Source organism: Engraulis encrasicolus, chromosome 7 (genome assembly GCF_034702125.1).
Source record: "Engraulis encrasicolus isolate BLACKSEA-1 chromosome 7, IST_EnEncr_1.0, whole genome shotgun sequence".
In the NCBI taxonomy this organism is placed as follows: Eukaryota; Metazoa; Chordata; class Actinopteri; order Clupeiformes; family Engraulidae; genus Engraulis; species Engraulis encrasicolus.
Window position 1 is genome coordinate 53,149,502 of NC_085863.1, and position 12,984 is coordinate 53,162,485.

Sequence of the window (12,984 nt, forward strand, 5' to 3'; positions counted from 1 at the left end):
GCGGACACATAATGTACACTTGCAATGCATGTCAGTCACAACACATTTCACAGCACAATACAAAGTCTTTCTCCAGTTTCACATGCCATGAAATATCACTTCATAAGGAGTTGGCCCAGTCACATCATCAACACTTCATTACATAATCCTACACATTCAACTGCATGTCCCTGTCTATACAACGTCTTACTCTACTTTTGTGACGTGATATGAAAATATTGAGATTTTATGTTGTTTGTTTACTAAATATAAATGTGACATCTGATACAACAGCTTTCCTTATTCTGAATCCAACTGAATTTTCATGGGTAGGTCCAGTTTATTAGTCTGATTGGCACATGGAAGAACTGGTCGAGTTTAGCATGTGCAGTTTCAGGAAAATTACATTTTGTAACATAAAAAGGATTATAGTGAGCGATCGTAATAAGTTAAAATGGTGAATGATGTTATTTAGCAGTCATTTAAGGACGGAGGAATGAAAACGATATTCTTTCTCCTTTGTTATTTGTAGTTTATCAGATGTTCTCATCAATATCAACTGCCTGTCTAGTAATTAAAGTTGTTCAAAGATAATGTCAGATCATGATCTTTGAAAACTGTAACAAGCTAATACAGATGTGCATGACACATTTGTAACTTTAATAATGGCATGTTTTATTGCACAACATTCCCAGAAAATTGGGAAAGGATAATTACAGAAAAATAATCCAATATTGAAAGACAATATGTACAAATAAATGGAAACAAACTGAAAACAATATATACATAAACCAATACACACCATTCTAAATAATTTAACTGAGTTCATGTATAAAGAATGTAAGTATAAATACATTAGACAAATGCAAATAGGTGTTTTACAAAACGCTATTGAATTGCATGTCATTTGCATAAGCCAAACATCATACGCTGAAAGCAAATCAATGCATTATAACCATTGAAGTACATTTTCCCCATTCCTTCATTCCATATATGCTACATGTCCATTTAAGACTTTGAGGTTGAACAACCTCAAGACAAAAATAATTCATGGATTTACTGACGACGGACATTAAAAATACTTGTAAAAAATACATGTTTTTGTCATTCACAAATCATTTGCCTTTTACATGTTTATAAAATCAACATGTAATTATTCTCAAACACTCTTCCCATGTACTCATCATAGCATGACAGACTCGTATTCCTTTTTTACTTTTCGTTAACACGTGCATCTTAGCGGTAAACAAAGTGGCGAAGCTGTATATAAACTGTAAAGTGTGAAAATAGTTCAGCATTTCACTTTGAAATATAAATGTTACATGAATCGATGGCATTCAAAATTAAAAACGATTAAGGACTAACTGTACACCTGATGTGTGATAACAGGCCTACATTATAAAGAAACAGCAAAGGATTTGAGAAGTGTAAGATTGCCTTACATTGATAAATTTAACTAATTCAGGCCTATTTAATGATTCTGCAATCTTTTTAAAAATACAGCTGTGAATCCTCACATTTCTTTGAGGTAGTGCTGAATTGATTGGATAACACGGAGACCAAAAATATCCAAATTTCGCTGGCAAAACCCTTAGCATTAGAAATCCAACTGGGCAATTTTTCGTGGGGCATTACAAGAACATTCTATCGATAAAATAAAATGACACATCATTGACAATAAAACTTTTTTCACTGTGATTTAAAATATCCTATTCTTATTTCTTTTCAGCAAGGCCTATATCGTTTCTACAGATCAAAAGGTGCTCTGAGGTGAAAAGCGGTCTGCTTTGTCCCTTCCTTGTTTCAGAGATGAATGTCTTAGACAACGTCTCTTTGGATTTCTAGTCTTCTTGGTGAAAACAAATAATGCAGAAGTAAACAGATTAAAAACGTACACTCAAATAAAATTTAAAAAAGCATGGAGACGATTCATGAAAGTACCTACGGTGATAGTCCATCTAGTGATCACTGGGAGCAGAAGGACAGAGGTTACCTCTGCTGCCCCCAGGTGTTAGATTGTCTCCATTGCAGGCAGCTGGAACGTGGTGGCCTTGTCCCCCAGTGCTGTATAAACGACCGTGGAGGTCAATGGAAGGCCTACACATGGTCTTACAGTCCGGCTGTGGTTGTGGCTTTACACAGTTGATATGCAGGATAAAAAAGGAACAAAAAAAGTCTTTACATTCCTGCCACAAGGCATCTACATCGATGTCCATTGGTGATAGATGATGGTCTACAACAGTATTTGGGCAACATAGGGCGAATGAGTGCTTGCTATTGCGGCCAGTAGGGGAAGGTCACTGGACTCGATCCTGAAAAAATAACACCGATGCAAGTAATCAGTACACATACATTTACAGGATGTTTTCTGTTTAAAACAGAGACATATGGACGTTTTCACAGCTTACATCATCCATTGTCACTCAACACCATAACTGTCACGATTACAGTTTGTATCACACATCAGATTTCATCATGTCACAATGTTCCATGAGGGAGAAGGTTTTTTTTCATTATCGCAAACTGGAGAGCTTGAGTGAAATAATAGTAAGGTGGAGGGAGCTGTGGCACAAAGCGCTAAGCCCCCGACATTTGGGCTTGCATGCCCATGGGTACCCCGGTTCGAGTACGGCAGGGGTCATTTCCCAATCCTTCCCAATCTCTCTCTCCCACTCACTTACTGTCAGCATCTCATACTGTCCTGTCAATGAAGGCATTAAAAGCCCCTAAAATATATATATATATATTTTTTTTTTTTTTTAAGAAAGAAATAATAAGGTTGTACCCACCCTAAAACCATGCCCAGCTCTTTGACGTGCACTCTGGTTTGGCCCTTCAGGTACTCTGCCAGCATCCTGCTCTTGAAGTACAGCTCCTGCAGACGGTCCTCCAGGTGCATTATACACTAGACACAACAAGAAGAAAAAACACAACAGCTTTTAAAACAACAGCTTGAAGGCATTTGTAAACAATGGATCTGTTCAACAAAAGGCACAAAAAAAAATCTTAAGAGTTTGCCAAAGTCTTGTTTTCGTTGTAGAACTTGGCTATTGTCATTGCCTTGACTATTGAGCCGCTTTGGGTCAAAGTGTCGATTATGTAAGAGTGATTTGAATTTGAGGAGGCTTTGTTTATCCAGACACAGACCCACTTCAACAACAACTGAAGGCAGTCAGGGATAGTGTGCAAAGCACTGCTGCACTACAAAGGGTAAAGCATGTGAAAATGGCATCTGTGCCTTTGTCTGGGTTATTAAGTGTCTCGCTCAGCGCACAAGTTGCAACTAATTTTTTCTGTCTTTCCGCACTAAACAGAGACATGTTCACAACTAGCCCAGCTAAAACCAGTTATGAGCACTACATACAACGTTGACCACTCCTGTGTGTTATAATGAACGACTTTAATCAGATCACCACCATATTTACCCAGCATATTGCTGCCATCAATCAGTGACAAGGCAATAGCACATTAGCCTGCACGTACAGTAGGCGAAATATACCGTGCTAAGATGGCGGTGCCCTGGGGTTTATTTCTCGAAACCATAGTTGCTAACTATGTTAGCTACTTTCTTGTTTGCAATGTAATTTCCCATTGGCAACTATCCAAGTTGCTAACAGGCTAACAACTACACTGTCGAGAAACGCACCCCTGGGTTGGTTCGCGCCAAAAGGCTGAATACGCCATCTAGTGTTCATACAGTATCTATGAGCCAAAACTGTAGCCACATTAGCCTGCACTTACAAAGTTGGGCGAGAGGTTGAGCTTGTAGAGCTGGTAGGTGGAGTGCAGCAGGCTGGACACCAGGTTGGAGACCAGCACCTCCTTGCCCAGCTGCTTGCTGTCCGTCTGCCGCCGCTGGCTGCTGGCCACCTGCACCGTCCACTTCTCCGTGTCTGCGATAATGCAGACGGCCTCCGCTATGGGCTCATCCAGCACCGGATGCTGTGGGGGAGGGGGAGACGAATCCAGACAGGACAGAGATGTCAATTACGTGCAATAGCGAAAGGACAAACAGTGACTAATGGAAAAGTTTACTCAAAATAATGTAATTATAATGTACTCAATATATATATAATTCAATGTAACGGAAAAGACCAACATTTCAAAACAAAGCCAAATTGTTAATTGGTGGTGATAGGAAGTCAAATTCTCACTTAATTGAAAGCCAATGATTGAGAGTAACAATAAAAAAGGCTCACTTATTTCATCTCGGACATCAGGTGGTACAACGACAGCTAATGCCTATGAAGTCATTAGTCATTAATTGGTTATTAATGTACTGCAATGAATATGTCTCTTAGATAATACACAAAAATAATAATTAAAAAAAGATTCCATACAATAGTGGCATTAGCTGTGGTTGCACCACCCTGACGTGGGCTACTATTAAAATGTCATTGACGCAATAACCATCCAAACACAAATATGCAGGGTGGCTTACCTGCACAGTATGTGCCAGATCAGAGATGAGGCTCTGCCGGAGCTTCTCATCGTTTGGTGTTCCGTGTAAAACAAAGTCGGGGATGTACGTTGGGCAGTACCCTCCAAAGAGAGACCTCCCAAAGTTTGCTACATGAGGCTTGGAGTAGTTTTCCACCAGCTTCTCCCTGGAGGAAAAAAAACATGACAGCATACAAAACATTACATTGGGAACTTACAACTTCATAATTCGCAAATATCGATAATTATCTCCTCTATAATACTTTAATTTTAACAACAAGGAGATGTGCTCCTCCTTGAACCTGGTTTGGGGAAAACTGAGAGCTGACAAACCCTGTGCATGACCTGAACTGTACATAAGATTTCTAATAAACCGACTTTGAACTAAGAGTTTAACTGTAAACAACTGGACTTCTCTTTTGAGCTGGAAGATGTTTCGCTCCGCATCCATGTCGTCCACATGAGTGAAACATCTTCAAGGTCAAAGAAGACCAGTTGCTTACAACTTAAGTGTTTGGATAACATGACCTTGATGAATGATCTTCACAGAATAATGGTGCATTCATGGGAATTATGGAAAATAAAACCAAACCTGGGAAGCACACATTAACACCCTCTCCTTGTGGTATTTCCCACTGGACAACTCATTGAAAATTTGTATATACACAAGTTGCAGGGATAATATCTACTTCCGAGAGCGCATAAAAGGCACATAAACCTGACGTTTGCCCCTGTCCTCTTACCCTGGGAATGGAACCTCGACCTCGTCCTGCCACTCCTCCTGGTCCTGGTCCCTGTAGTAGGGCTCCTCCGTCCTAGGCGGCAGCGGCAACTCCTGGCCCGCGTCCTCACTCTCGCTGTCCCCCAGCGCGCTGTCCGAGCTCTCGTTGCGCGGGATCTCCCAGTCGTTCACCACCGCCGCCTTCTTCAGGTCCCCTGTGATCATGCTGCTGCCGGTGGTGGTGTTGGTGTTGGTGGTGGGGTTAGTGGCGTCCCCTTGGGGGACAGTAACGGAAATGATGATGCCCTTGTCCTGCACGGCAGAACAGCATCGGCAGATGGAGGTGTTGGTGGTGGAGGAAGAGGAGGAGGGGGGGCAGCAGCAGCCTATGGGTCCTCCGTGGAGACTGCTGCTACTGCTGCAGGCCGTGCCCTGCAAACTGCTGGTACTGCTGCAGGCCGCGCCCTGCAAACTGCTGGTACTGCTGCCGGCCACACCCTGCAAACTGCTGGTACTACTGCCGGCCCCTGTGTGTAAACTACTACTGCTGCTGCAGGCAGAGTCCCTGCTGGGCTCTTTGCTGTAGTCCTGCGCCCCTTTGAGATCCGCCAGGCTGGGTTTAGGCTTAGCCTCCACAGGAGTGACCTCCTCCTGCTCATCCTCCTCCTCCTCCTCTTCCTCCTCCTTCAGTTGTTGCTGTTGTACTGATGCCTGTGGCTGCTGCTGCTGCTTTTTGGAGACCTCCTCCTCCTCTACAGTCCGTGTCTCCGCAGCGTGGACGTCACTGCTGTAGTACTCGTCATACAAGTCCGTGCAGCTGTCCTCCTCGGGCGCCGGGCTCCACTTGGGCATCTTGCTGGAGGTGCGCTGGAGGGAGAGGGTGGGGGGAGGCGGAGGTTTGACCGGGGCCGGGGCTGGCGTTTGGGGCTGTTCTGGGTCCTGGGAGTCCTTGGAGTCCTTCTCGGTGCTCACTACGGTTTGGTCCTTTGCGAGGGTGGTCGTGGCGGTCGACTTGGGTGGTTCGCACCGCTGCCCCTCCGTACTTCCCTTGTGGTGCTGATGCTGATGTTGGTGCTGATGCTGATGTTGATGTTGATGATGCTGTTGATGTTGCAGCTGCTGCTGGAGCTGCTGTTTGAGCTCCTTCTCCTTCAGCTGCTTCTTGTGCCTCCTCAGCTCCTCCTCTACCTTCCTCTGCCGGCTCTCCGTGTCCGACTCGGGAGACATGGAGTCCCCGATCAGGAACGTCACCTTGTTATAACAACAAAGAAGTAAATTAATAAATCAAATTAATAAATCAATAATAATAATAAAAAACAATAATAAATCAAATTCAAGTTACAAATAGGTGATTTTTTGGGTGAAGAAGGCCAAAACCACATTTTGATTTATCACTTCAAACGAGAACCAAACTTACACTTAAAATTTTATTGCAGCATCTTTCAGAGCATCCAGGAACATCGTTCATTAAGTAAAATGGTAGCAAAGTAACACAACAAACCTTGGCAGCAGGCTGCTGGTGATGATGATGATGGTGGTGGTGATGATGGTTGTGGTTGTGATGGATTTTCTGGTGCCGTTTGGCCTTCTGCTCCTTCTCCTCCTCCTCGTCCGACGGGTACGGGGCCACGATGCTCTTGTCTGGAGGCTTCTTCTCCAGGTGGATACCGGCCGAGCGAGCCACCTTGACGCCCGAGCGACACACTGGGGACTGTGGCCGCTGCTGCGGCTGCGGCTGGTGATGGTCCTGTTCCTCCTGAGTGGCAGAGGTGAGAGGCAGAGACTCTGCCTGAACACCCACTCTACTTTCACCCTCCTGTTGCTCCACCTTCTCTTTCTCCCCAGGGCTCCCCAAGACGAGAGGCTGCTCGTGGGGCGACGTAGCGCCCACGCAAACCAGCGTCTCCAGCCGCGCCTCCAGGCGAGGGCTGCACATCTCCTTGCACGGCGAGAGCTCGCTGACGTCCTCCGTGCGGATCACGGGCACCGTGCCAAACGTGTGAGTACTGTGCGTGTTCGTGTTTGTGTTCGTGACCTGCGACATTGACGTGCAGTGCACCACCGTGTGTGTTAGCAGCTCTTTCTGCGAGCTCTCTTCCTGTCCCTGTTCCTGCACCGGCTCATCCTCGGGTCCCAGACCAGCCTCAGTGTCCGTGTAGGTGCTGCTCTGCATGCTGTGGGTATCTGACTGGTAGCTACCCACCACAGCACCCTCACCCTCCCCTTCCCCATCCCCTGTCCTCACACCACCGCCACCACTTGCCGCGGCATTTTGTGCCAGGTAGTCACGGCTGTGCTTGTGCATGGTGACCAGCACGTAGTCCGACTCCTCCACCTCCCCGCGCCGCAGCGAGGTGGTGATGAGGGAGCCCGGCGTGACGATGGCCTCGTCCTCGGCGCTGTCCAGCATGTGCGTCTCCAGCAGCTCCGAGCAGCGGATGAAGTAGGTCAACACGTAGAGGAGGCGCTGCACCAGCTCCTGCCGCCGGCCCACCACCACCGTCCGCGCCAGCCGCACCGGCGAGCCGATCGCGCCGTACAGGTCGCCTACAGGGGCGGGACAGAATTAGTGTGTTATAAAACATTGAAAGCATTTTATTTACATGATAAGACATTACAAAAAGGCATGTCTTCATCCTGTGGTAATACAGGCTTGCAATGTAGAGGTTACCTGTGGGCAAGGAACAATCATAATTATTAACATTAAAAACATTCAATTAACATTGAAGATCTGCACACATAAATCATTCATCTTGTGGTAATTTAGACTAACGCTGAGGAGTAATTACTACTGTACCGAAGTACAAATTCACAATAAGAATCAAATGAATTATTATTTTGAATGGGTATACCAGCCCTTTTCAAGTCGGCCACTAGGTGGCAGTCACATCACATCACCCTAATGGGGAAACAGCACTGTGATTATAAAGTGGGTGAGTCTTACCGAGTTGTGCCCAGAGTGGGTTGTAGGGGTGCGTCTTGGCCAGCATGTCCACACTCTGAGACGAGTGCTTCTCCAGGAAGATCTTGATGGGCGGCTGGCCGTTGGGCATGACTGTGGGCACCCACGCCAGGTGGTTGGTCAGGACCGCCGTGATGAGGGCAGGAAGGAACCTGGAGGGAGCGAGGAGAGCATGCATGGTTAGGGCACGGCAGCTCAGTCAAGACACTGGGCTAAATATGGCGGCGCAGACTGAATCTGGGACTAAATCTGGCGCATGTAAGGTCAGAAGGTCATACGAAATGACACATGATAGTAGATATGTAAGGAGAAGAGACGACCTTTGGCACTGAACGTCCCCTGTTACTCAACTGTTTTTTGGATGCTTGTTCAATCAGTAAGGCCAGCCCAGTAGCATAAAGCTGATTGAGATTGAATAACAGATATATTCTGCATGAGTGAGGGGTTGTAGGAAGAGTGGACATGGCCCTGTGGCTACTCAACTGATTCTTGGATGCCTGCTCCATCAGCAGGGCCAGCTCCCTCATGAAGCGAGTGCACAGCTGGTTCTTCTCCGGCGTGCCCGACATCATGGCCAGCCAGACGGGCTCCGGCACACGCGGCATGGTGTACAGGTTACAGATGGTCGACCTGGCGGCAGGAGAGAGAAAGGAGCAGAGAGAAGGGAGCAGAGAGAAAGGGAAGGAGGAGGAGGAGGAGGAGAAGGAGGAGATGGATAGAGGGAGATGAGAGGAGAGGAGAGGAGGAGATGATGAGAGGAGTAGGTGAAGTATAGATGGAGAGAGTAAGAGGAGGAGGAGGAGGAAGACAAGGAAAGAAGAGGAGGAGAAAACAGAACAAGAGGATGATGATAGAGGGAGGGAAGAGAGAAGAGGAGAGGAGAAGAGAGGAAGAAGAGGAGAGAGAGGGAGAAGAAGAAGAACAAGCAAGGTCATTGTCAGGGGACGAACAATAGCTCCACAGTTCTCCGGGGCCTCGCCGGCAGGGGAGACCCTCCGTATGGGGCTCATCCTCGGGAAATTCCTCCCAGACACCCACACGCCGGGCACCAAGCCAGGGCCTCACACACACACACACACACACACACACATACATGGGGGATTCTCTGAGAAGGAACATAAGGAACACACTCAGGCGTTGGGGACTGATGTATGCATGCAATCCTGCACGCGCACACACACACACACTCTAAACACTCAGTTCAGGAGCACATGCACACACAAATGTATGGACACAGCATGCACTGTGCGCACACACACACACGCACACACACACACACACACGCACACGCACACGCACACGCACACGCACACGCACGTGCAGGGCAACAGCTCGAGCTTCCCACATGACAAAGAATGGCTGCAATCTTTACAGAAATTCTGCCGCATGATTCAGATGTCACCACAATACTCAATGTCACAAGAGCACGTACCCACATTGTCTGCCACAGGACATAAACACATCACTGTGGGCAGCGTGGTGAAAAGTTCACGCAACACATTTCCACAGCTGTGTGCACACAGAGACACAGAAGAAAACACACACGGCTATTCTCTTTGGTGCGGTTTGTCTTCATCCGTACATCCACTAATAAAAGCTGTTGACAAGCCGAGTGGAAATCCACAAGCAGCCAGCTTATTTTAAAAGTAAGTGTGTGTGTGTGTGTGTGCGTGTGTGTGTGTGCCTCTCTCTCTCTCTCTCTCTCTCTCTCCATGTGTGTGTGCTTAAGTCTGTGTGTGTGCAGGTGTACCGTAGGTGTGTATGCATGTGCATACGCGTGCAATGCAAAGGCCTGTGCGTCAGTAGTGTGTGCGCACTCATGTGTTCTGCAGAATGTGCAGACGTGGCACCTTGTGCGTGCGTGTGTGTGTGTGCGTGCGCGCGTGCGTGCATGTGCCTACACATTGCACCCACTCTGGACGGCCTGGTACACCCCATGCTTGAAGCTCAGGGGGGGCCCTGGGCAGAAATAAAATCGTACACCACCCTCCCTTCCTTCCTTTCCCACCCCACCCCACTCCACTCCACCCCTTTCACTACTCCAGTTCGCAGTACTTTATTTCTGGTTGTAGTATCCTATAAAAAGAACCTGGCATCGCTTTTCTACACCAATAACCTGTGACTGCCTAAGTGCCAAGCCAAAAGCCTGTCTAACTTTACCCTACCTTAGCAGCTGATTGAGGAGGTGGGGGGCAGTGGGGGAGATGGTAATAAGGGCAGGAAAACCCCAGAGGCGTCTTTCGACCTGGACAAGGTACATTACATCTCAAAACCAGTAATACAACTCCACATTATTGTAGATTTCATAACGTGAAGAAATCAAGTCATGAGGGGTCATGAGGAAATCAGTTGTTGCGGCCGTTAATCGTGCTCAAGAGGAAGTGTCTACACACACACACAACACGAGTTTCCTCTCTCTACACCTCCTCTCCTCTACTCTCATCCTGTCTTACTACAGACTCTGATGACCCGAGTGCACTCTCTCTCTCTCTCTCTCTCTCCCTCCCTTTCTCTCATACACACGCACGCACGCATGCACGCATGCGCGCACGCACACGCACACGCACACGCACACGCACACACACACACACGAGACACATACAGAACCTGCCGTTCCGCCATCGCATTTAGCCCAAGAGGGAGGTGAGATACTGCAGGTATTTTGTTTGTTCCGATGCCTTGGCCAAATTGCACCCGCCTCTGCTCTGCTCCGCGGTGCCGCTCTGCATATTATTTACTATTCTGGTCGGGGCTGACTGTCTGTGACAGGGATACTGTTCCCTCCCGGGGAGAGTCAAGTTGCCCTGGCAGCGCGCCAGCAGGCATATGACTGCAGCACGCTCCTCTCTTCTCCTCTCCTCTTCACTCCTCTCCTCTCCTCCTGAGCGGCACAGTGCTGCGTGGCGCAGTTAGGGCGTTTTGGCAGCGTTAGCTGCAGAGCCATGGGCCATGAGCCGCCCCACAGCCCTCTCCACACACTGCCCTCCTGTCTCTCCACACGCCTCCGCTCCTCCACACACATCCCAGCATGCCTCACTTCTCCAAGCACTGTGCCCCTGGCAGGCTGCTGGAGCGCTTTAACTCAGGAGGGTTTTTTGGAGATATTTAGTGATGAGGTGAAGAGATAGAGAGAACGAGAGAGAGAGAGAGAGAGAGAGAGAGAGAGAGAGAGAGAGAGAGAGAGAGAGAGAGGATGTGTGTGTCGAGTGTATGTGAGCGAGAGAGAGAGAGAGAGAGAGAGAGAGAGAGAGAGAGAGAGAGAGAGAGAGAGAGAGAGAGAGAGAGAGAGAGAGAGAAAGTGAGCAAAAGAGTGTGAAACTTATAGAAAAGGTTGGAGTGAAAGGAAGAAACCCAAAGAGAGAAGTAGAAAAGAGCTGAAGAGAAGAGGAGAGGAGAGGAGTGAATGAAAGGGCAGCCACGTCCTCTGCTCGTGCTCAACAGGCTTACAGCAGCAGCTCCCCAACCCCTACCCTACCGCAGTCTCAGGTCACATGGTGGGATTAGGGGCCTTAAAACCAGACACAGACACCCTCTGGAAAAGGATACACAAAACTCTCGTGACCAGCTAGCTAAGATGACCCTCCCCCACACCCCATACACCGGACCCCACACCCCGCAACAACCCCCTCCTCCCTTATCCCCAGTCCCCCTGTCTCAACCCCTCCAAAAAGCAGAACACACAAACACATGTGCATGCATGCACATGAATATCACACAATCTCAGCCCTCTTTGCTGCTGGACTGTTTGCTAAAGGAGGCATGACTTACTCAACAGTTGGCCCCATGACAATGATTGAATTTGACTGTCCAAAAGCACAAGCAAACACAACTCGGATCTATTTTAAGACACGTGTTAGTTTAAAAAAAAAAACAGCTGTAGAAAATTAACCCCTCAGCTGACGTTACTTGAAGGCTTGTTGATATTTGCCCAGCTTGTGGCGTAAGCTGTACACATTTTGACACCTCACTGCTTTTTTTATATATCGAATCCAAAACCAAGTTCTTGCCCTGAAATGATTTTCAGAGCGGCATGAGAAAGAAAAAAAACACACACACATACACAAGAAGAGTGATGGGGGCAGTGTGCGGCTGTTAACAGAAAACGAGAAGGTGTGAGGCGAATCAGCACTTCATTACGTGAAACCATAAACTCACCGAAACTCGTTGAGGCCGTCCACCATGCGACTGTAGGCCAGGGCTCTCTGGCTGGCGTCCGCAGAGCGCCGGCTCATTTTCATGGCCTTGTAAAACAACACAAGCGGACAGCGAAACAGTCAGATGATGGGAGGGAAGATGGTGTTTCAAGGAGTCAATAATCCTCAGACATTGACAGGTTTTTGAAATATATAGTTATAAGCAGAAGGATTGAGAGAGGCCTCCTTATCAGAAGACGTTATCAACTTTATATTACTCAAACAAACAAAAGTTGCGTAAAGTTTCATAGTTTGTGTAGCAATAAATACAAATCGTACTTACACTGAAATAATCAACAAATAATAATTAATAGATGGAAATGGAGCACAGCACAAGTTTGACAATAAAAGAACATCTTGTAGAATCCATGTAATGAGCTCAATCGTGAGGACTCGATTCAACAACTTCCATTGTCCACCGCATGAAAAAGTTTGATGCAAGTATTTTGTTTCTACTTTGTTGGTGCCTCACCTGTTCAATGGCACTCTTGAGCTTGTTCATGTGGCTCTCAAAGAGGGGGAAGTGGGAGAAGAAGAAGTCCTGGAAGCGGCTGTTCTCCTCCTCGTTGGGCGAGAGCAGGAAGATGACCCCGATGGCGATCTTCTTCTTGCGGGTCACCCCCAGGTTCGGCCCACCGCTCTCGTCGGACATGTTGAAGCTCTCCTCCACGGACCTGGACATGGCCAAG

The 12,984-nt window shown here is 47.4% G+C and overlaps 1 protein-coding gene across 5 annotated transcripts in view; it reads right to left on the minus strand.

Moving 5' to 3' along the window:
- Positions 1 to 596: 596 nt before the first annotated feature.
- Positions 597 to 12,984, minus strand: part of fnip1 (folliculin interacting protein 1) — a 41,712-nt gene continuing 29,324 nt past the window's right edge. For 2 of the 5 annotated variants that reach the window (XM_063203931.1, XM_063203930.1), the window contains exons 10-19: positions 12,768 to 12,969; positions 12,258 to 12,343; positions 8,586 to 8,732; positions 8,085 to 8,254; positions 6,642 to 7,687; positions 5,163 to 6,391; positions 4,421 to 4,586; positions 3,721 to 3,921; positions 2,769 to 2,884; positions 597 to 2,291 (exon numbers count right to left, since the gene is read on the minus strand). In XM_063203931.1, coding sequence (XP_063060001.1) covers positions 2,213 to 2,291; positions 2,769 to 2,884; positions 3,721 to 3,921; positions 4,421 to 4,586; positions 5,163 to 6,391; positions 6,642 to 7,687; positions 8,085 to 8,254; positions 8,586 to 8,732; positions 12,258 to 12,343; positions 12,768 to 12,969 — 3,442 coding nt within the window. In that variant the 3' untranslated portion in view covers positions 597 to 2,212. The remainder of the gene's footprint in view (positions 2,292 to 2,768; positions 2,885 to 3,720; positions 3,922 to 4,420; positions 4,587 to 5,162; positions 6,392 to 6,641; positions 7,688 to 8,084; positions 8,255 to 8,585; positions 8,733 to 12,257; positions 12,344 to 12,767; positions 12,970 to 12,984) is intronic. The other 3 variants (XM_063203933.1, XM_063203932.1, XM_063203934.1) reach the window with 2 other exon arrangements.